Raw genomic sequence first — 25,286 nt, 5'->3', positions numbered from 1 at the left:
TAGGGAAAGGAATGAAGTCAATTGCAATGAACTTCCACTTAGTTTGAAGCCAGGATTTTTAACAGCGAGAGACAGAAAAAGACAGCGCACTGGCCAGAGCGCTAACCAAACAGATCCAATTCAGTTTGGCAATCTGAAATGTGAACATCCTTTTTTCATGTACTGTTTTCATCTTAATCTCAATCACAAAGCAGGGAATGCTGTAGAAATACACCAGCCTAATTTGTGGGTGGATCCATTATATTAAATAAACTATACTGTATGCTGCACCCAAAGTTGTGTTTGGACAAAAAGCTGTTTTTTTTTAAAACCTCTCAAAATGGTGATATCATTCAGTAAGAATGATGCTTAAGAAATTCTAAATGACAGAAAGCTGAAGAACTGGATTATCTTTTAGCAAATACATTCATTACTAGCTTTCACATTTCATAGATTATATTTAGAATTTAATTTCCACATTTTTTCCATTAATCTTCTGAAAAGACATTGAACAACAGAACATCGAGATAAGCTAAAACTGGATTAATCTGTTCCAATTTTGTACTCTGTACTCGTATCAAGTTATTCAGCTTCATGAGTTGGTTGACAACAGCCAATACAATAAGCAGAACTGGACTCTTATTCAAACGTATTTCAGCTGTGGATTGAGACTTTTTTTTAAACAAAATCAAAGCTTGGGTGTTAATGACACAGCACTCAAAATGCAACACAACTGCACGTAGTCGCTTCATGTAGGCCTGGCCAAATGAAAAGCATTTGGTTTACCATAGGACCCTCCAACCACATGGGATCCATGTGAATTTCACCACTTTTCCAATTTCCCCTCCCCCGACCTTATCCCAGATCCAACCTTCCAACTCAGCATTGCCCTCTGGAACCTGTCCATCTTCCTTCCTGCCTATCTTCTCCACCCTCCTCTCTGACTTATCACTTTCAGCCCCACCTTCATCTACCTATCACGTTCCCAGCTACCTTCCCCCCACCACCCCTCCCATTTATCATTCAGCCCCCTTGGCCGAAAGCCACATTCCTGATGAAGGGCTGATGTTCAAAACGTCAATTCTCCTGCTCCTCGGATGCTGCCTGACCAGCTGCGCTTTTCCAGCGCCACATTCTTTGACTGTGATCTCCAGCATCTGCAGTCCTCACTTTCTCCTGGGTAATTCCCTTGTCAATCACAATTGAAGACTTTGCTGTTGCAAACATCTAAGATTTAATTTTCACTGAGTATTTCAATGTAGTCATTCACTATTTAGTGGACTATGTTGTGAAAGTCACCCTGTCTCTATCAACAGAATTTGCAACAATTCACAGATGCTCAACTCAGACTTGTGTGAAAGATCCTCAACTATATTCAACCTAAATGGATATGGGCCAAGTATAGGGAAATGGGGTTAGCATGGACGGACATTTGGTTGGATTGTACCAGTTTGGGCCAAATGGCCTGTCTCCAGGCTGTAGAACTCAATGACTCTATATCAATGACTTGGATGAAAGGATAGTGGCTAAATCACCTGCTGACACAAGGTAGATAGGAAAGTAGATTGCAGGCATTTATGTCGTATTGAAAACGCGATAAAGACATGTTAAATGAGTATGCAAAACTTTAGTAAGTGGAGTATAATGCGGGAAGACGTGAACTTGTCCATTTTGACTGGAAATTCAAAAAAATCAGCAGACTATTTAAATGGAGAGGATGCAGAATTATGACGTACAGAAGGGCGTGAGTGCCCTCGACCATGAGTCACAAACATTTAGAAACAAAAGTGAAGCGAGAGTAGGCCATTCAGCCCTTTAAACATGCTCCACCTTTCAATATGATCATGGGCAGTCATCCAATTTAGCACTTTGTTCTTGCTGTGAGCCCATACTATTTGAGCCCTTTAGCCCTAATAATTATATCCAACTCCTTCTAGAAAACATTAAAATTTCAGCTCAATTTCTTTCTGTGGCAGAGAAAAGCTCACCCGATATCCTCAAAGTGTGAGAAACATCGGTGCACAGGTACACAAGTGTATGGAAGGCAAACTGAACGCTGTTGTTTATTTCAAAGGAAAAGGAATGTTGAAGTAAGTGGTTTTACTGCAGCTGTATAGGGCACTGGAGAGACCACATCTGGAATACCTGATACACTTTTAGACTCCTTAAATGAAAGGATATCATTTTATTAGCTGCTCATAGAAGGTTCACTTCACAGAGCTGAGGAATGAAGAAGTTACATTATGAGCAAAGATTGAGCCAATTCAGAATTTAGAAGGATATGAGGTGATCTAATTGAAACATACAAGATCCTGAGGTAGGTACTGTAAAGATTTCTCCATAGTGGGAGAGATCAAAATTAAGAACACACTGAAAATTGGCTGGTGACCCATTTGTGACAGTGTTGAGAAAGATCATGCGTCTGTGGATTCTCTTCCATGGAGAGTGGCTAAGTAAATATATTCAAGGCTGAGTTTGAAAGATATCTGATCACCCCCACAGTGGTCAAGGATTATCAAGGTCAAGCAGGAGAGCGGAGTTGAGACTACGACCATTACCTTATTGAAGTGTGGAGCAAGCTGGAGGGGCCAAATGATTGTGTTCTTTACTTATCTCACTCGGGATCTCAGCAACTTTGCTCTTCCTTGGCTGAAGTTCCAACACCTTCTCAAGCAAGGAGGAACCAGGAGTCAGCTACCTTCCTCACCTCACAACTCTTGAGGTGGTTAGGGGAGAAATCAATGCCTTCTTTTTCTCTCAGTGATGAGCAATTGTTCAGAGATTCTGCCCGGCTGCTACATCTCTGGCAATTCTCGGCAGAATTAATATTTTGACAGTGTGACAACCCCATGTTTAACTACATTTAAATCTTCCAGAATGACATTTTCTCAAATATTTTGAGGTCAGTTCACACTGTTTATAATGAAACGTAATCACTCTCAACATGACACAGAAAGCAACGGAAAGCCAGAAGTGAGAGAGAACGGTCGAACACGTTGAAGAACTACCAAGGGGAAAACAACACACAAACTGGATAGTGAAGTGGCTAATTTAAAGAAAGTTATTTCGTTGATCTTAAAATAATACAAACTGTTTGGCTGGTAGATATTATGAATAGAACTGTAAAGCTGATTTGAGAGAATTAAAATGCTATTCAATCCAATGTTAGATTCTGGGTTTCTACTGAGTCTAACTATTCAAGAGAGTAAAACTGAATTCATCATTCAGCCTAACTGTGTTTTGCATGGGAACAGCTCCACTAACAATACCTCTATTGTGTATTTATATGAGAAAGTCAATTCACATGGTCTTTGTTCCAGTTTCAATCTGTAAAAATATGACAATAAAGTCCAAATGTAAAAATCAGGCATTATGAAAAATATATGATTTTTGCAATTGAAAAAGAAACTTGTTCTGTTAAGGGGAGTTGTGTTCTGTGCACAGCACAGAAATAGGCAAACTCTGTTCTACCAGTTGGTCAATGTTCCCATACAGACTTCACCCACCTCCTTTTAGCTATCAACATACCTTTCTACTCTTTTCGCCCTCATACACATGCCAAGCTTCCCCTTAAATCCATGTGAGATTTGCCTCAACTACTCACTGTAGCAGTATGCTCCACATTTTGGCCCCTGAAATGGTCTACTCAGCTCAGTCACTCAGTTCAAAGATAATTAGGGATTGGCAACAAATATAGGGTTGTCAACAATATTCACAGCTCACCAAAAAGTAATATGAAGCAAGTTGAAGGTGTTGAATGGAGTGCCAATCAAACAGGCTGCTTTGACCTGGTTGGTGCAGTCCATGTGCTGTAGTTAGACCCATGATGCCATTAGAGATGATATTGCAGGATTTTGATTCAGTGATAGTGAAGGAAGGAACTTGGTGGTGAGCAACTTGGAGAAGAATTTGAAGGCAGTGATGGTTCCATGTATCTGCTGCCCTCGTCCATCTAGATGGAAGTGGCTTTAGGTTTGGAAGTTGCTGTCTGAGGATCTTTGGTGAATTTCTACAATGCATCGTGTTGATCATACACATTGCTGCTACTGAGTGTTGGTGGGCAGAGTGTGGATATGGTGCTAATCAAATGGAGTGCTTTGTCCTGGATGGTCATCAAGCTTCTTGAGTGTTGCTGAAGCTGCGTGGACCCAGACAATGGGGTGTATCCCATCACACTCCTGACATGTGCCTTGTACAGATGGTGGACTGGCTTTGGGGTGAGTTAACCACTTCTGAGCTCCCAGTCACTGATCTGCTCATGTAGTGAAGTGTTTTTAAGGCTGTGCGAGTGAGATCACAGTGGTAACACACTGTTAACAAACATTGCTACAAGTACTTCATCTTACCGCTGCTCGGCTTTCTGCAATGAAGAACAGTTCAGTCAGGGCTCGATGCAACGGTGGAAGGATAGAAACACCAGACTGGTCTAGGTTTGTTGTATTCTCCATCTTTGTGAAAAGTTGCCAGAGAGGCTTCAACATGTTGAGGTCACAGCCACTGGAAATGGGAAATAAAACAGATTGAAAACAGAACATAAGTACACTGTTTCACTCAAGGCACAACATTAAAACAATAAGAACCAATATATCTGAAACAGAGATTAATGAATCTCAAAAAAATTAGTCTGTTCAAACTTAAATGCTTGATTTTGCACTTAAATATGAACATACACATGGAGGAGGAGGAATAGGCCTTTCTAAACCTTAAGCCTGCTCATCATTCAGTTAGATAACGGCTAATATGGTTGCAGCCTCAACTTCACTTTTCTAGCTACCTCTAATACTCTTCAACTTGCCCTAGGCAAAAATGGGCTGACACAGTGGCTCAGTGGTTAGCACGCATGCCTCACAGTGCCAGGGACCCGGGTTTGATTCCAGCTTCAGGTGACTGTGTGTGGAGTTTGCACATTCTCCCCGGGTCTGTGGGGGTTTCCACGGGTGTTCCAGTTTCTTCCCAAAGATGTGCAGGTCAGGTGAACTGACCATACTAACTTGCCTGTAGTGTTCAGGGATGTGTAGGTTAGGCGATTTAGTGTAAATGTGAAATAGGGGAGTGAGTCTAGGTGGGTTTCTCTTCTGAGGGTCAGTGTAAACTTGTTGGACTATTTCCACACTATAACGATTCTATTTTTAAAATCTGCATTAAAATATTCAATGACTGCCACTTCCTCCACTACTGATGCCAGTGGCAGTAGAATGCACTGCAGAAATTTACCAAAAGATCCTCACACAGTACCTTCCAAACCACCACCATTACCACATAGAAGGACAAGGGCAGCAAATACATGGGAACACCACCATTTGCAAGTTCTCCTCCAAGCCTCTCACCATCCTTACTTGGAAATAAATCACTGTTCCTTCAGTGTCGCTGGGTCAAAATCCTTTGTGCCAATGTAGGTCAACCTACAGGGCACGGACTGCAACAGTTCAAAACAGCAGCTCACCACCTCCTCCTCAAGGGCAACTAGGGATGGACAATAAATGCTGGCCCAGCCAACACCACCTAGGGCACCCGAATAAATGGAAAGAAACCTGACCATCACCTTGACAGCGCTTTATGCTTTTGGAATTACATGGTAAAGTTACAGTAGGACCATAAGGAGAACAGTGGGATTACAGTGAACACAGTAATAAAGCTGAGCTTATAAGATTTAGAAATAGATTCGCTGCATGAAGCGCAGTGGAATATGTAGCCAGGATAGCAGACTCCAGGTTTATTTACAAGGCTTGGCGAGCCATCAAATCCGAGTCAAAACCCAATCATCATCACCTTGAAGTAGTTCTACAATACCGTTCACTCTCTGGCATTTGTTTTCAGGCAACCTTTGATTCTTCCTCACCCCAAACTAAGGTTTTTTTGTTTGTTCCTGGATATGAAGATAAGTGGCCTTCTCATGGGTGTAAAGAAAACATGCCCCATACTGTGATCCAAATTAAAATAACTGCTCTCAAAGCTCGAGGATTTTCTTTGTAAAGCAGAGTATACAGTATTCATTGTGTAAACTACTGAGGCATCCCTGAACAATGCGTGATTGCCATCGAGCATGTGGATAGAGCAAATCTCCAGAGCACCTTTTATTCTGTTTTCTCCAAAAAAACAGGATTGTTTACAAAATGGCACTTCAGAACTCACACAGAATGAAGTGAGACCTTCATAACCAAAACCCATTAGATACTGTTCTAACCCTTTTAGTCTAACACAAAGGAACCTCTGCACTTTTGTGCCTGAAACAAAGTATTTGAAACCGATAGTTTCACATTAAATGAAAACACTCACACACTATCTAGCAAACCTTTCACTTATTGTGTGTCCAAAATGGTTAATGACTTTATTTGATGCAACCATTTTAGTAATTTCCATGGTTTAGAAGAGGTCAGTGTTTAATTAACAAGAACACAATGCTGTAATCGCAAACAATGGCAGAGTAGAATGTATCTGGGGTGAAGAGGATGTATCATCATCAATTCATGCCAACGTTGACAGGAATCATTTATTTTTGTCAGTAAACAACTTGGCCTAACAATCAAACTTTGTATGTGCTGATGGCCAAATTCAAATTGCTTACATTAGTCAGACTTGAAAAGACATAGCAAACAGTCTTTTAAAACAGAAGAACTATATATTAAAGAATCTTTAACCTATTTAAACACAGAGCTCATACTAAGCTGCTGACACATTCATTATGAATGCCTGGAGGGCATGAATGATGGGACTCATAGAAGGATACAGCGCAGTACAGGCCCTTCGGCCCTCGATGTTGCGCCGACCGAATCCTACCTAACCTATACTAGCCCAATAACTTCCAAATGCCTATCCAATGCCCGCTTAAATGACCATAAAGAAGGAGAGTTCACCACTGATACGGGCAGGGCATTCCATGAACTCACAACCCGCTGTGTGAAGAATCTACCCCTAACATCTGTCCTATACCTACCACCCCTTAATTTAAAGCTATGTCCCCTAGTAACACCTGACTCCATTAGCGGTAAAAGGTTCTTAGTATCTACCCTATCTACCAAGTAGCCTCCCATTAGCCCAGTAATCCATCATCTTGTTATTCCTACCAAAGTGAACGACTTCACACTTAGCTACATTGAATTCCATTTGCCACATTTCCGCCCAGCTCTGCAACTTATCTATATCCCGCTGTAACCTACCACTTCCTTCCTCACTATCCACAACTCCACCGACTTTTGTGTCATCCGCAAACTTGCTTACCCAGCTTTCAAGTCCTTCCTCTAGATCATTTATAAAGATAACAAAAAGCAATGGTCCCAAAACAGATCCTTGTGGTACACCGCTAGTAACTGCGCTCCAAGATGAACATAATCCATCAACTACTACCCTCTGTCTCCTTCCAGCCAGCCAATTCCTAATCCAAACCTCTAATGTATCCTCAATGCCATACCTCCGAAGTTTTAGCATTAGCCTACCATGGGGAACCTTATCGAACGCCTTACTAAAATCCATATACACAACATCTACTGCTTTACCCTCATCCACTTCCTTAGTCACCTTCTCAAAGAACTCAATAAGGTTTGTGAGGCACGACCTGCCCTTCACAAAACCATGCTGGCTATCCCTGATCACGTTATTCCTACCCAGATGTTCATAAATCTTATCCCTTACCATTCTCTCTAAGACTTTGCCCACCACTGAAGTCAGACTCACTGGCCTATAGTTACTAGGGCTATCCCTACTCCCTTTCTTGAACAATGGGACCACATTCGCTATCCTCCAGTCCTCTGGTACTATTCCCGTAGACAATGACGACATAAAAATCCAGGCCAATGGCTCTGCTATCTCCTCCCTAGCTTCCCATAGGATCCTGGGGTAAATGCCATCAGGCCCAGGAGACTTATCTATATTCATCCTTTCCAATATTCCCAAAACCTCCTCCCTGCATATTTCCAGGAAACCTCAGGAATGAGTAAGCAGATGAGGTGAGGAGAAATGGGTGATGGAACCCCCCCCCCCAGGAGAGTGGGGCAGTATTCCCATTTGTCTGGATGAGCGCAGCTTCAACAAAACTTAAGCCGCCTGACCCCATTCAGGACGAAGCAGCTTGTTTGACTGGTACTTCTTCACCACCTTCATCACCAACACAGAGTGGCAGCATTGGCTTCCATCTCCAAGATACACTGCTGTAAATTAGCAAAAATCATTTGATAGTGTGACGATACTGAGTCTTTAAGAGGTGTATTTTGTCCTGTTTTTTAATGAAGAAAAGTTGAGAGGGGTACTGAGCAATCTGCTCCAAAGCTAATAAAATAACCAACTTGTGAGGCCTTAGGCTTTTTTAAAATGTTGAAACAATAGACGCAGCATGTATGGGTGGGGTCAAGCTCCCACAGAACCAAGTTTTTAAAAAAGTTTTAGCCTTCAGCAGTAGTTTCTGGGTCTTGAAGCTGGATGTGGAAGCTCTTATTTCTCTCTCTGTTAAAGTTAAAAGCTTCCTGCTTTTAGAATCGCATATGAGACAATCTATTCTTCTGATTGCGCCTTTGTCAAATGTGTTTAGATCAAACCTGCTCTTTTCACCAATCAAATTGCATCCAGAACACAATGCCTTAAACTTATTTTTAAAATACGAAAAGGTTAAGGTCTAGAGTATCTTCTTAATATACTTTGAGGGGGTTTGGTCTTATCCATAACAATAGCACATTCAAAACCCACAGTCTCTAGCATCTAGAAGGACAAGAGCAACAGATACAAGGGAATACCACCACCTGCCAGTTCCCCTCCAAGTAACTCACCATGTACTTGACTCACAACTATTCTCTGGGCACCTAAGGATAGGCAATACATGCTAACCTATTCAGTGATGTCCACATTGTGTGAATGAATTTTCTAAAAAATGCACACTATTGTGCAGACAGAACTTTGCCTTTCAGTGAGATTTGTAAAAGCAAGACAACTACAAAATCTGAACGAGGGAGTACCGGTTATGGAAGTGTCAATTATAAATATCATCCCTGTAGGGGAAGGCTCTAAAATAGCCATCTAACCATCACAAGTTACTGGCACACCTTCAAGATCTAGGGAAACAGATTCTAGCTAGCAGTGTATTTGGCAAGACTATCCCTACAGAATGACTTTTTCTGTTTCCAACAAAACAGGAACTGATTGAAGAGAGATTGTGGATGAGCCGAAGGCTTGGAATAATCGTAAATACAATGGACGAACTATAGAGAAACAACAGACTGATGATCCTTATCTCAAACTCGGACCATCTGATTAACATTTTGCATTCTATGACATCTGTTAGAACTATGCTTTTAATTTGCTTAAGTAAACACGAGTGTCAGGAAAATACAAATTAACCCATCAATTGTTCTTTAAATCAAGTACAAGAGAGTTAATGTTTTGAGTCAAGTGTGGCTGTTCTTCAGAGATTTTACTGGGTTGACCAAACTGGGCAGCCCTTTCAGTCCTGAAAAAGGGCTTATGCCCGAAACGTCGAGTCTCCTGCTCCTCGGCTGCTGCCTGACCTGCTGCACTTTTCCAGCAACACATTTACAGCTCTGATCTCCAGCATCTGCAGTCCTCACTTTCTCCTCCCTGACCAAACTAGGAAGTCAGATTTAATGAACTGAAACGGACTGAACCCTGGAACCATCATATCAACTCAATAAGGCCATAGAATTTAATTTCTTTGCAATTCATCATCAGTTTGTTTATTTTGTGTAGCTATGCCAGCTTGTTGCATTCTCCAAAATTAAACATGCTCAAACTTCAAAAATATTTCTTTAGCTGTTAAGCACTTTGAGATATCCTGACATTGTTAAAGGTCTTTCTTTCTGTATACCATCTCAGAACAGTTTGTAGCTCCACAATGATTTACACCTCTCATTAGTCATTCTGATCACTGTCAGCTTTAGAATGGAAGCCTGATTAGAGACAACTTCACAGATAAGGAGTCCTTTGGCCCACCTTAAGTCAACGAATGCTCTCTCCATTAAATTATTCTGGGGCGTTCACCTCCATTAGTCCATTCATCACAATGGCCATTCTGTACAAGAAACTACCTCCTGAAATCAACCCGTCCATGCCGACCAGATATCCCAACCCAATCTAGTCCCACCTGCCAGCACCCGGCCCACATCCCTCCAAACCCTTCCTATTCATATACCCATCCAAATGCCTCTTAAATGTTGCAATTGTACCAGCCTCCACCACTTCTGCTGGCAGCTCATTCCATACCAGGATGTTGCCTGGAATGGTAGGAAAATCTTATGAGGAAAGGCTGAGGCACTTGGGGCTGTTCTCATTGGAGAAGAGAAGGTTTAGGGGAGATCTGATAGAAGTGTATAAGATGATTAGGGGTTTAGATAGGGTAGATACTAAGAACCTTTTACCGCTAATGGAGTCAGGTGTTACTAGGGGACATAGCTTTAAATTAAGGGGTGGTAGGTATAGGACAGATGTTAGGGGTAGATTCTTCACACAGCGGGTTGTGAGTTCATGGAATGCCCTGCCCGTATCAGTGGTGAACTCTCCTTCTTTATGGTCATTTAAGCGGGCATTGGATAGGCATGTGGAAGTTATTGGGCTAGTATAGGTTAGGTAGGATTCGGTCGGCGCAACATCGAGGGCCGAAGGGCCTGTACTGCGCTGTATCCTTCTATGTTCTATGTTCTATGTACACGTACCACCCTTTGTGAAAAAGTTGTCCCTTAGGTCCCTTTTACATCTTTCCCCTCTCACCCTAAACCTATGCCCTCTAGTTCTGGACTCCCACATGCCAGGGAAAAGACTTTGTCTATTTATCCTATCCATGCCCCTCATGACTTTATAAACCTCTATAAGGTCACTCCTCAGTCTCCAACGCACCAGAGAAAACATCCCCAGCCTGTTCAGCCTCTCCCTAAGCTCAAATTCTCCAACCCTGGCAACATACTTGTAAATCTTTTCTGAATCCTTTCAAGTTTCACAACACCTTTCCGATAGGAGACCAGAATTGCACGCAATATTCCAACAGAGGCCTAACCAATGTCTTATATAGCTGCAACACGACCTCCCAACTCCTGTACTCAATAGTGAAGCTTACTTAACCTTTATCCTTGACATTTAGTACCCAATACATCTCTGTGAGGTCATCTTACAGAATGTCCCTTTCCAGGCTGAGAAAACTCTGATCAGTACACTGTCTGCAGATCTTCCATGACTTCTTTGTTTCTCCAGACGGTTCCATTTCCCAGTAGTTTTGAACACTGGATGAGCCTGACCACTCAATGGCAACTGCATAAACACTAACTGGCTCCTACACCTCACTAACAAATTAAAAAGAAGTTCAGAAACATTGCAACATGAACAATTTTGCAGCTTTTGACATGGCAATACAAACCATGCTGTTCCAAGGTTTTGCATAGCTATGAGAGTATGTCAACAGTTGCTTCCAATCCAACTGAATTAGGAATAAAGTAAAGATTCCTTCTCTTGGCCTGGTCACCCTTTGCTCACCTCTGTGCCACACCTCAGTAATATTCACAAACACAAAGCAATTTGAACATGGATTCGGATGGTATGCATCTGTACTTTTCTAGCATCTCTCAAACCACACCCAGCTTGTCAAACAGCCAAGCCTTGCATGAGCTTTAACTTTCTATCAGCTAAACAGTAGGAAGACAAAACAATCAATTTTGCCCTCACTCTAATCACCCACTCGTCAATATAAGCAGAACCAGAATTTTTGCCACCTTCTTTCATCGAGTTGAGTTAATCCACATCAAATACACTATGAAGATTGTTCAGTCAAAACAAAGAGAAACAATTCTGGAGATACTCAGCAGGTCTGGCAGCATCTTTGGAGAGACTAACAGAATTAATGTTCCAAGTGTGATATCACTTCTTCAGAAAGTTGGAAAATGGTGTTGTTTTTCCAATGACAGAGAGAGGGAGGAGACCTGCTGAGTTTGTCAAGCATTTTGTTTTTAATTTTAGATTTCCAGCTTCCATACGAAGCCTCCATCTGAAGACTACTCAATTCCACTTGGCTTTTACTTCAGTACGCTGACTTCCACTAAAACCTTCATGTGCACTATCCTCACCTCCACACAGTCATGCCAATGCTCTTAACTTCTCCCATTCCTCCAACTCCATTAAATACATTAATTCAAACCTCTTGCTGAATTCTATACAACACCACATTGCACTTGCAGGTAAATTCTGGTCCTTGCTGATCCATGTTCAGTCTTTGCTCCTCAATGCCTTGGAGACAAATTCTTGACCATTGTCCTCATTTCCTATAAGGCTTCACACTGCCTCAACTACCCAACCTCTTCCAGCTCTACACATTACTGCATCCATTTCAAATATTCTCTGGCTGAGTGGATCAGACAACATGTGCAATAGGAAAGCTACAGTAAAAAGAGAGCCTGGGGAACATCTTGCTGAATGTCAGATTTACTACTTCCATCTAGTGGAAATTCTCTGAGTGCCTTTACATTCCACACTTGGTGTTGACTGAAGTAGCTTTTTGTACAAATGCACAGTCAGATACGAACCAAAGTTCTGTCCTGGGAACAAGTAACAAACCAAAAACTGAAATTCCTCCATGGTACACACCATCTTTAAAAAATATCTTCTGTAAGAACACTCATATTGTAGAAAGTTAATTCGACATCTGATCACAAGTGGTCTACAGTCTCAGTGATCTCAGCTTCCAAACACACCAACCCCTTTAAAGGATTCTGCTTAGGTTGAAGTGGTAAGGATAGGAATGCCAGTTGGAGATTACGAATGCAAGTAAGCCTCAGAATACTTGGGTCAGGACCGTTTTTCCAATTCTCATTTACGCTGCTCATGGCCTTAAATACAAGCAGACGATATATCAACTGCAGAGTCTAGGCCCTAGTTTGCAGTCAAAGGGGTTCAAGAAAGTCTCAATACTCTCAACAAACAGCATGAGGAAAATGGTATGAGATTAAATGCTGCTCTATGCAAGACCATGCAAGTAGACTTTGGTAAACATGAGAACATATCCCTGGACAAAGGCAATTAAGAGTTGAAAACTTTGGCCCTAGAAAAGCACAGCAGGTCAGGCAGCATCCGAGGAGGAGTATCGATGTTTCGGGCATAAGCCCTGCCAAAGGCAATTGCACCCTGACAAAAAATTAAGGGATATGTTCATTCAAAATGACATTAAATTGGTAGGTCAAATGGACAATAGGCTAAACTAAAATCATTAACTTTTTCCTGAATTCCTTTCTATGACTATTATTGATCTTATTCATCTAATCAAAATGGTTGTCTGTGCAGCACCCCAGGCTCATACTTGCAAGTATTGCCCAGAGTGACAGATGATAGAAGCGTGCATGAAGCTTGATCAGTATTGGATGAATACCACCACCATTTATGTCACAAAGCTCAAAACTCTATACAAGCTTAAAAATTCAATACAAAATGTTCATTCAGCAAATCCCTCAACCAATCCACTCCATTTCAGAACTGGTTACAAGAATATCATTCCCAGAGTAAAGGAAATTTAAGAGGTTCAACTAAATTCAACCCCATGCTGATATATTCTTATTCCTTGTGTGGTTTGGGTCTTCAATAAAAAAAAACTAATGGTAAAACCCACATGTAATTCAGTATCTGAAAAGTAGGATTGCTGTACAAGTCTGCAATATGATTTGATTCAACCTATCTCTGTTTAGCATCCCATCCACTATTTCCCCATTATGTGCTGAATTTGTCAATTTTTGTTAGCGTATAATTGCATATGTTCCCATTTTTTAAATCTGATTTTCGTGTATGTAAATTTATCTATGCAAGTTACACTGTAATTCAGCATTTAGTGTGTAAATCTGTCTCATTAAGAAAATAATATCAGTCTTATCCTTGGAAGTTTCTCTAGGCATGTTCCTCTAGTTATCTCAATTACTTCAAAATCTTGCCTTGTCATCCAAAAACAAAAGCACCAGGAAGTAAGCGCTTTCCTTTAAAGAAACGTTGTTTATTCTGCTGTGTTGAGACTTTGTAACTCCTCTAACTTGTGATCAAATCTATTACTTTAGTAACAATACTTTAAGCTCCAACATTATGTCCTTCGAGTGATTTTAATTGGGATAAACAGTAGACAAACAGGGCAGGCAGCATCTGAAGAGCAGGAGAATCAACGTTTCGGGCATAAGCCCTTCCTGATGAAGAGTTTGTGCCCGAAAAATCGATTCTCCTGCTCCTTGGATGCCGCCTGTCCTGCTGTGCTTTTCCAGCACCACAGTCTCAACTCTGATCTGCAGTGCTCACTTTCTCCCAGAAACAGGCCATTCAATCCAACCAATCTATGGCAAGAATATCAAAACAAGAATTGCATTTTTAGACAAATCAATTCTTTTTTAAACAAGCTGAAGTCATTTTAACTTACATCAAGACAGCCTACAGTGGTTTACATTATTTTACATATCCCACTTTCCAAACCAAGGAAGGGAAGACAGAAAGTCTACAAAACTCGCCAAAGACAATGGCACACTTGTCCCTCGAGGCTGAGAGAGCTTGCTCTGTCTGTGGAAGCCACCTACAACAGCTAAAGACAAACCAAAGCTTAACTGCTTGAACAAAAGGAACTTGATTTTTAAATCCTCTTGAAAGGAGCTAATTTAATTATAATTGGAATATACAATTGTGTTTGAAGCTGGAGAGAGGTCACATGACAAGGCCAAGTTTTTGTGTGGTTTAAGCATTGTTTTGGGCAGAATTAACCGAAGAGGCATGCCAGATGATTGTGGGGATAAAGCATGTCAGGGTACGGCAACAAAAGCAGGACATAAGCATGAGGTAACGATGCTCTTTTAATGAACCAGTACAGGCACAATGGACTGAAAGGCACCCTACTGCACTGTAACACTACAGCAAAGAATCCAAGTGGGTCTACTGTCCCCCTCTCTAGCTAACTAGCGAAGATCAGATCTGCCTGTTAAATTGATGGTGACAGTAAATTTTCTTGAAGAATGATCTGCTGCAGTTTTAAGTCTCCTCATCACTGTAAGCAAGACAACTGAGTTCAGTCTACAGTAAGACGAGACATCAAACTATGAACTGCTTTTATTATTTTACAGACTCAGGCTTGGCTACATAGCGTCCTTCCCCCCCCGGTAATCTGCACCTTATGGATGTAGATTTTCCATGTGCATACGTGAAAGTCAAAAGTACCTTAACATTTTATTGAGGTCAGCTTTAGCAAAATAAAAAAACTGTCTTTGTTAAACTTAGGAAAAATCTATCTGCCTGGTTCTTTAGGATCGCAGCACTTAAACAGTTCAGCACACAGTAAATTGGCAAAGATATCCTTTGTACAAAACAAAAACAGAAACCTGTTGCAGCCGAAAAAGCTCTCAACAGCTGCTCTGGATAGATCCCACTGCCAATGAATTCCAGCTCAAAAAGATTGGAAGACATCCTGAACTGTAACAGAGGTAAGCAGCTGACATGCCACTCATCAAAGTTACTCATAAAATGTTACGACTTAAGGAGCAAATTTGAAAGATGCAAAAGAGAATATGGTTTGATGATATATAACAGTGACACAACGTCTTAGGTTTATTTGCCAACTGTTCTGTAGTAACAAACCAAAAGTCTGCCTGATGATCTACAAAACTGAAGTCTTTTTATAAAAGCAAGCTGTTCTAACGCTCAATGATTGCTTTGAAATCGGACGATTTTACTGTCTCTGAAATCATAAGGTAATCAAAATAGATCTTTATTAATCTGGGGAAGGTTACAGGCATATTGGAATTCATTGGTTTCTGCCAGAAATATTAATATTACATCAGCACTAGGATTACATCCAGACTCTGGTAAATCCATTTTCAAGTACTGCCAAAAGCACTGGTCTCTGAGATTGAGCCTGAGGTCCAGTCAGCACCAGGCACGTTACGAGGCACCAGACCTCAAAATCCCAAACAAGGTTCTGCACTGTGCTGGCCTTAGCAGCACAGAGACCACCTTTTAGAAGATTCACCTTGGATGAAGAGATATGCCTCCCCACTCTGACAATTACAGAATTCCCAAGCTCATCTTTTGTGGGCAACTGTCTCAGGACGAGAGACATGAAATCTAACTGATAAAGACAGGGAAGATGAATGCCAACTGACAAAAACAAACATAAACTGTGTAAAGTTTTCTATGGTATTAAGATCATCATTAATTTTCTTTTAATTTTCTAATTTTTTGTTTGGAGTTGAAAGTTGCAACTGAGAATTGAACTTTGACCAATAGCTTGTTGTAAAAGAAAAGAGAACAAAAGATTGATGTTTGCTCCTGGGAGCTGACATGGAAAAACATTTCAGGTTAATTACTGCTCTCAGGACACTGCAGATAATTCAACATCAACATGCTGTTAATGCTCAAGGACCCCCAGTCACCGTCCAGTTTAATTCCCCTCCCTACTCCCTTTCCGGTGTGACCTCCCTTGCCACAACGAACCACACCTCACACCAATGACAAATACCTCATCTTCTGCCTGGGCAGCCTACAATCCGGAGGACTCAGCCCACCCCACCCCGTCCTATCCCTTCCACTCCTCCCTGCCACCAACCAGATTCATTCCTCCCATTGACCAACCAGGCCATACCCTCGACCTGTCTTCACCTATCCCCACTTCACCACCTTGCCACGCCATCCCCTTAATCTGCAGCTCCCACAAACCCACTCCAAGTCCTGAAGGTGGGTTATACCCGAAACATCAGCCTCCACCTCCTGACTCTGCCTGGCTTGCTGTGTTCTTCCAGCCTCCTGCCATGGATTCCAGCATCTGCAGTTTTTTTTGTCTCAAATGCTCGAGGACAGGCAGCTGGTTGGATGCTAAATGGGTCAACTAAGGGAGGACCAGTGCTGACCAGCCAATCACAGGGCATGTTGAAAAGAAAGAAAACTAGCAGCGAAATGGCTCTGACTGGGCTTTCGGGGAGAAGGCAGGTTTGTCTTAGAAGCTGCCAGACTTCTAAGCTTTTTTTTTGGTTTTGCCCTCTCTAGTCATTCTCCAGCGCGAGATACAGTCTTGTGTGGCTACAATACAACCCATTGTGAAAGGATTTCATGAGGCCTGGAATTCATTGTTGAAATGGTTATCAAACTGACATATCACAATGCTTTTATTTTCATTTTTATATATATTCCTTAACTGTGTCTGTCTGTCAGTGAGTGTAGGGGTTTATGATCAAAAAAGATTGTGACTTTGATCATAGATATTAATTAGATCTCCTTGTTCATCTGCTGCTAAAGTTACATTCTTAATAATAAATTGTTAATCTTTGTTTAAGTTACAAATGTACTGTCCAAGATCTGTTATTTGTAAAGTCTGGTTAGGAACTATTGAGCAATTTTAAGGGTCATTGAATGTTTTAAGATTACTGTGTTTTGAATCCAGTGATAAAGAGGCTAATTTGTTCGTAATAATAGGAAGCATTTGGATAAAATTAAAGGCAGTGAGGAGAATTCATAATGGGGAAACAGAAAAATGATTACTTTATGTCTGTTTTCACTGAGGAAAATACTAGAACTAGTTGAAGAAAATTATATTGGGAACTAAAAGCTGAAAAATCCCTAACATCGGATGGTCTTCATCCCAGGGTGCCGGAGGAGGTGGCTAAAGAAACAGCCAATGCATTGGTGATTATTGTTCAAAACTCTACGTACTCCAGAACGATTCCTGCAGATTAGAAGGTAGCAAATGCCACCCCACAGAGGGGAATGAGAGAGAAAAGGAACTAAGACCTGTTATCCTTACATTGGTAGTGTGAAAAACACTTGAATCTATTTTAAAAGATGGGATAAATAGACACATGGGTTATAATGATCTGATTGGATGGAGTCAGCTTGAATTTGTAGAAAAGAAATTGTGTTTTGATGAATTTGGAGTTTTCAAAAGATATTCCTAACACAATTGATAAAGAAGAGCTAATAGACTTAGATTTTTAGAAGGCTTTTGATAAAGTCCCATACAGGAAACTGGTTAGAAAAAAAAAGGCATATGAGATAGGAGGTCATATATTGCCTTGGAATAATGGTTGGTTAATAGACAGAATAAATGAGCCATTCTTGCTTTCTGTTCTAAAGGAGGGTCACTGGACCCGAAACATTAATTCAGCTTCCTCTCCACAGATGCAGCCAGACCTGCAGAGTTTCTCCTGCAATTTCTGTTTTTGTTTCATCCTTGGTGTTTGCAGGCTGAGACTACGGGTACTTGGGCCACAACACTTTACAATATATATCAACGATTTGGAGGCAGGAAGCACAATGTAATTGTTCAAATGTATGGATGATACAATGCTATTATAAGGAAGATTTAAAGAGCATCAGGAGAATGTGGACAGGCCTAGTGAATGGTCAAGAACATGGGAGGTGGAATATAATCTGGAAAAAAATAAGGTTATCCATTTTAGTAGAAGAACAGATGTATGGAGTATTTATTAAATAGAAATTTGGAAATTGTTGATAAACAAAGGGACCAACAAGTATCCTAGTCAATAAATCACTGGGAACTAACGTAGCTGCAGCAGCTATGAGGAGCAATTGTGGAATGTTAGAGGACTTACCTCAATTGTATGGGAATTGGTTAGACTGTGTCTGCAGGACTGTGCCTGCAGTACTGTGCAGAGTTTCGGTCTCCTTACCTCAGGAAATAGACTATTGCCACAAAGGGAGTTCAACCAAGGTTGAACCAGACTTACTCCCAGGCTGACAGAATTGTTCGTGAAAGACTGGACGAACTGGGCCTTGTATTCTCCAGAGCTTTGAGAGGTGATCTCAATGAAACTTGCAAAATACTTAAAAAGGGATCGGGAGGGTAGATTCAGGAAGATGTTTCCCTTGATTGGGGAGTTGAAAACTGGGGTCACAATTTAAAAATAAGAGGGATGCCAGTTAGGTCTGAGATGAGGAGAAATTATTTTACTCAGAGGATTGTGAACCTTCAGAATTCTCTGCCACCGAGGGGCTTGAAAGCTCAATCTTTGAGAATGTTTAAGGTAGAGATTCACAGATTTCTGATTACTTGCAGCACACAGGGTTATGGGAATATAGTAGATAAAAGTCACTGAGAAGTGTCCACTTAGCCCTAAGAGTACTGAATGGCAGGCAGGTTTGACAGGCTAAACAGCCTACTCCTGCTCCAGCGTATTTCAAACCTCTCCCCACTGCAGCTAACTGGCTCATGAGCACTTCTCGTGACAGAGTCATTGTTTTTAGTATGTCCGAGCTGTTGATGATTTGATCTTCCGTGCACTCTCTCTTGACTGGAGAGTGAAATGTGACATCTACGTGGACGTCCACAGAACTGGAGATTCATATTCTCATTGTTGGCATTTAGGGAAACTTCTGCAGCTACACCCTCTCCAGCCACTCCTGGCCACATTAGATCTTGTAAGCCCAGTGTAAGTGAAATAAGCCATCACTGTTCCAGAGGACCATAGGACTGCTCTCTCATTTAACCTGAGGGTCACCACACCTCAGATATGGGCAGTGGTTAAGAAGTAGAATCCTTCATAGTAACCTCAGCCAGTGTGGGAAATGCTGTTGGCATCATTCTGCATCACAGAGCAACCATCCAGCCAACTGAACTAGCCGATCTCCATATTTGAGAGTTGATATATTGTGAAAAAACAAAGTTTAAAGATTTATATTTAGCTTTAGGATATAAACTCTTGATGGGCTAATTATAGAAATAGGGAGGGGCAGAAATTATTTATGATGTTCATTGTAAAAACATTCGGAGAGTAAGGAATCCCATTTTTCTAAATAAAGCTTTTCATACTATTTGTTTGCAAATGGGACTCATTGAACAATAAATATATTTGTCCCACTTTGATAACACATACGTTGATATAAATATGAGAAAAATACATTTGCATTGCAAATGTACACACATTAATTACCACAAGGCACATTGTAAAACAAAATGATTACAGGAACAGTGACAAGATAACTTCCTTGCTTCCAATGCCTTTCCTTGCTTCTGTTGTCATTCTCTATCCTCAGCTGAGGGGTCAAGTGCCAACATGGAGATGCAAAAGGTCAATACAACTTCTTGTGAGCGTGGAAACACCTGTTTTGAAGGGATGGGAGTGGAAATGTTCAGGCAGGAAACGCTGGCGTACATTCACAGCAGCAACCAGCTGCAGCAGCCCCTGCTCACAGCTGTGCAATTGTATGCAGCTGTCTTCATTTCACCTTGGCAGGGTGCGAAACAAACTATTTTACAAGGATAATATAAGATGTTTATTCAGATATAAATATTGGAATAAAAATGTTTATACTTTTGAAACAAAGAGGGACATGTTAAGTCTCTCTGTCCCTTTTATGTTTATCTCCTATTTTAGATTCTCCTCTACATCTGGAAGTCACATTCACAGGAGCAGTCCAACAGCATTTAATCAACTTAACAAATAAAAATTTTATGAAAGTATGAAATAAAAGATTCTGGCAGTGAACCGTGAAAGCAAGCTAATGTTACACAAAGGACCCTTATCCAATAGTGCAGACTAGTGGTAAACTGCAGGAATGTCCTGGGTTACCAGAAAAAAACAGGTTTGAAACTTTCAATTGATTTCTTAAATCATTGTTAGGATTAACATGAGACCTCAGCCACTCAGAACTTGCATGTTGACGATAAGAGCACCATCCCTTGTTATTCTCGCCCCCAGCTTCTCAAGGGCAATTAGGGATAGGCAATAAATGCAGGCCAGCCAGCAATACCCTTTTTGACTCAATAACAAAGTACCAATGTTAAAGCTATGCCAATCAGGCAATGCCCACATACTTACATAGCACCCCATTTCCTTTATCTGTTTGATTGCCACAGCGTCCTCTTGTGCTTCAAATACATCAAATAAATCTTGGCATGAAGCCTCTTGCTTATTCAGGGAATGTGTCCATAACAAATGGAAAGCTCCATCACTCCGAATTTACGATTCTAATTTCTGCAATCTGAGTAGGCTATTTGGCCCATCGAGTCTGCTCCACCACAGCAGATATGATCATCGCCAGTCTTTGGCTTCAACTCCACTTTCCTGCCCATTCCATATTCCCAGATTCTCAAGATCAAAAATATTCAACAGTGGAGCATTCACATCCCAGTGGGGCAGTGTTTCAAGGTTGAGTTGGACTAAAGGGTCTGTTTCCATGCTGCATAAATCTTTGACTCACAACCCACTGAGTGATACATCACAACCATAAATGATAAACCTCTTGAGACTTTGTCTGGATTCTGCAACAATCTTTTAGTGAGGCCCCTTCAGAACCATGCAGGTCTCAACGTCATCATCTCTCATTCTTCTAAACTGAAAGTAGCCCAGACACAACTTACTCAGTCGATCACAGGTCAACACACTTGTGTCAGGGACTGATGTAGTGAATCTTCGCTATAACATCACCAATGCAAATAAATATTTTATTAAATATGGAGATGAAACTTGCAAAGGTATTTTAGCTGAACTCTGAACAAAGCTACAATTCTAGCAAAACCTCTTTATTCCTATACTGCCATTCCCTTGCAATAAAAGCCAACATGGTTTCCTAATTGCTTGTTTAGCTTGCATTTAAACTTTGCACTCCTTGTTCGCATTACATCTAAGTCTCTCAATGTAAACATTTGCAAGTTTGATTTTTTTTAAAATCTGCTTTTCTGTTCTTAAGACCAAAGTGAATAGCCATTCACTTCCCCCATTATCCGCCTTGATGTTCATCTCTATGACTCTAAGTAAACAGATGCATATCATTGTGCAGTTTCTTGGTATCCTTGTATTGCTCAGCTTTGTATTGTCAGCAACCAAGATACATTTATCCATCCTCCCTGTCCATACAAATGACCCCAGGTCCCAATTTCCTATCACCTCAGCACACCACTGTGTTGCAATGCCAACATTTTTGTCTCAGCCCTGCTGGAGTGACACCACATGACCTTCTACAGTTAGCCCTTACAGCCTTCAGGACTCAACCTGAAGTTTAATAATTTCAGACGTGAATACCTTCCTTCATTACCCAGACTTGACTCTTGATCTTTTCAGGCTGTTCCCAGCAGCCAACATTTTCAACTGTTCACAATTCCCTTTATCAGGATTAATTTCTTCCCAGTGTTATCATCATTATCAATTATTTTCCCCCTTTCTTTCTAGGCACCATCTCCATCTATCCATCTCACCCCTTTCCCCACAACCTGTCCCCTCCTGTTGTCAGCATAAATACCATTTCCCAGCTGCTTTCAGTTCTAATGAAAGGTCACTGGACTCAAAACATTTAGTCTCACAGATGCTGCCATACCTGCTGAATCTCTCCAGCACTCTCTTTTTATTTCAGACCTCCAGCACCCACAATTTTTTGTTTCATTTAAATAGATTTCTCTTTGTCTCTTTATGCAAGTCATTAATGTAGATTGTAAATACCTGAGGCATCAACACTGATCCCTACAGCACTCCATTAACTACAGCTTCCCAACTTGCAAAAATCCCTCATTTATCTCTACTTTTAGCTTCCTTTCAAATAAACAATACACTATTTCAGCTAACATGTTACCCCAACTTAAGCCTTTATCTTGTATATTATCCCTTTTTCTAGTATCTCTCCATTTGTCTTTTGGAAACTCTGATATATTACATCTACAGGTTTGCCCTAACCAGCCTATTTAGTACAGCCTCAAAAATACTAAGAAATTTGCAGCACAGGATTTGCCTTTCACAAAACCATACTGACCTTGACTGACTGAACTATGATTTTCTAAGTGCATGGTTCAGCCTTCTTTCAGAATAAATTCCAGAACTTTCCAGATGACTGCTGTCAGGCTAATAGTTGGTCACACTCTCCCTCCTCTCTTCAACACTGTTACATTTGCCAACTTCCAATTTGCTAGGAACCTTCGATAATCTACAAACGTCTGAGAAGTTATAGCCTGTGCACCCAACATCTTTGCAAATATTTCTTTTGGAAGCCTGTGACATCTGCTGATATTTGTTGTCTTAATTTCCTCACTCTTAACCATGCAGTTATCCTTTATTTCTGGAATGTAACTTGTGTCTCCTAACACAAAGACAGACAAAACATTTGTACAACTTCTCTGTCATTTCCTCATTCCTCACAATAATTTGCCTTGCCTCTGCTTTTAAGAGATCAGTGTTTACTTTATCTACTCTCGTACTTTTTATGTACTTATGGAAGCTCTAATAACCTGTTTGTGCATTCATGGCTAGTTTACTCAATTTTATTTTGACTCAGTTATTAAATATTTGATACCCCTTTGCTAGTTTCTAGACAATTCTCAAGCTTATCTTTGCCACATTATCAGCCTCTTTCAATTTAATACTTGCCTTAACATCCTCAGTAAGTCACAAAGGAATCTTTGAGTTTTCTTTTTCCTCAACAGAATGCATTTCATTAGATATTTTGAATTTTCTTTATGTTCCCCACTGCTAATTTACCTTTAAATCTATTAACCAGTCAATCCCAGACAGCTCTCTGCTCTTGCCCATGCGTTGATGTTGTTTAAGATTGTTGCTTGCGATTGGAGTGGGTCACTTTCACACTTAGTATGGTATTCAATTATATTTTAATCAGCATTTCTCATCAGATTGTTTTTATGGAGATCACACAGTACTAGGTTCTAAAATAGCTCTATCCTCAGCTGATTTCACAATGTGATAATCCAGGAAACTGCCACAGAACCTTGTCACTCATCCTTCAGATGATCTTTACCAAAAGATTGATCCAAACAAACCAAGACTAAAGTCCCCCATGATTCCTGCATTGCCTTTGTTAAAAGCTTCAATCATTTCTTGTTTTATGTCCAACAGAATAAACATAGAGACTAGGAGCAGGAATAGGCCATTCAGCCCTTTGAGCCTGATCCACATTTCCAAATGATCATGGCTGATCCTCTGTTTCAATGTCATCTTCCTGTTTTCTCTCCACACCCCTTGATGCCTTTAATACCTAAAATTTTATCCAAGTCTTTCTTCAATGTACTCAGTGACCCAGCCTCCACAGGTTCACAATCCTCGAAGTGAAGAATTGTTTCCTCATCGTCTATCCCGTATGCCTGAGACTGTAATCTTTGGTTCTAGACTCCCCTACCCAGCATGCTCCCAGCATCTAGCCTGACCAACCCAGTTAGAACTTTATATATTTCAATCAGGTCACCTCTCATTCTTTCTAAACTAGTGAGTATAGGCCCAGTCGGACTAATTTCTTCACATATGACAGGCCTGCCACCCTCGGTATCAGTCGAGTGAACCCCCTCTGTACTTGATCAATGGCAAGCATAGTCTTTCTTTGGCAGGGAGACCAAAATGTGCAGTTGAGGTCTCACTAAGGCCTTGTGTAATCGCAGTGAGACACCCCTACTTCTGAACTCAAATCCTCTGGCAATGAAGACCAACATACCATTTGCCTGCCTATTTGCATCGACAGGTGCACAAGGACATCCAGGTCCCTTTGTATATCTACACTTCCCAATATGTCACCATTTAAATAATAAGACCTTTTTGTTTTTCACAGCAAAGTGTATGACCTCCATCATGAGCTTGCCCACAGAATCAACAAGTCTAGATTGCTCTGAAATGACCTTTCATCCTCCACAGAACTCTCAATCTCACCTAGTCTTGTCTCGTCAGCAAATTTGGAAATGTTGCATTTGGTTCCCTTATCCAGGTCATTTATAATTGATCATGAATAGGTTAGTAAGTGCCTCTAAACTATAAACTATTCCCCATCAGCTTACTCAGGGTCCAGACAGGAAGCCAAGTTTCTGTAACAATTAAATGACAATAGTTACAATCAGTGCGCTTTCTCCATGGGAAGGAGCTTTTTTAAAAATGTAATGTTAATTATATGTGTCATTTTTATCTGTACACGATTAAGGAAAATACCAACCTAAAATTGGAGGAAGAAATCATTTGACTGGTTAAGTTTGAGTGGTACATTTAAAATTAATTGGAAGATGGATTACATTGACTTTTTTTATTTTATTATTTGCACCTGTAATTTATTTGCAAAATCTGACACATTATAAACAATAATAATAATGATTATTTGAGCCATCAAGTACAACAGGTGAGATGTCAGATTTCCAGTGCTTTAATTTTGAAGGTGCAGAGTTTACTCCTCATGATTCAAAAATCAGTTGACCGCAAAATATTAGATTAGATTCCCTACAGTGCAGAAACAGGCCCTTCAGCCCAACACGTCCACACCAACCATCCAAACAGTAACCCACCTAGACCCATTTCCCTCTGACTAATGCACCTAACACTATGGGCAATTTAGCATGGCCAATTCACCTGACCTGCACATCTTTGGGCTGTGGGAGGAAACCAGAGCAC

The 25,286-nt window shown here is 40.7% G+C and overlaps 1 protein-coding gene across 3 annotated transcripts in view; it reads right to left on the bottom strand.

The window, feature by feature from the left end:
• zzef1 (zinc finger, ZZ-type with EF hand domain 1) overlaps positions 1 to 25,286 on the bottom strand; it is a 240,311-nt gene that overhangs the window by 9,252 nt on the left and 205,773 nt on the right. For all 3 annotated transcript variants that reach the window (XM_060848324.1, XM_060848326.1, XM_060848325.1), the window contains one exon: positions 4,326 to 4,476. In XM_060848324.1, coding sequence (XP_060704307.1) covers positions 4,326 to 4,476 — 151 coding nt within the window. The remainder of the gene's footprint in view (positions 1 to 4,325; positions 4,477 to 25,286) is intronic.

The sequence above is a fragment of the Hemiscyllium ocellatum genome, chromosome 31 (assembly GCF_020745735.1).
Source record: "Hemiscyllium ocellatum isolate sHemOce1 chromosome 31, sHemOce1.pat.X.cur, whole genome shotgun sequence".
Classification (NCBI taxonomy): domain Eukaryota; kingdom Metazoa; phylum Chordata; class Chondrichthyes; order Orectolobiformes; family Hemiscylliidae; genus Hemiscyllium; species Hemiscyllium ocellatum.
Note: the sequence above shows the minus strand (reverse complement) of the source record. Positions and strands in the feature narration are given on the sequence as shown.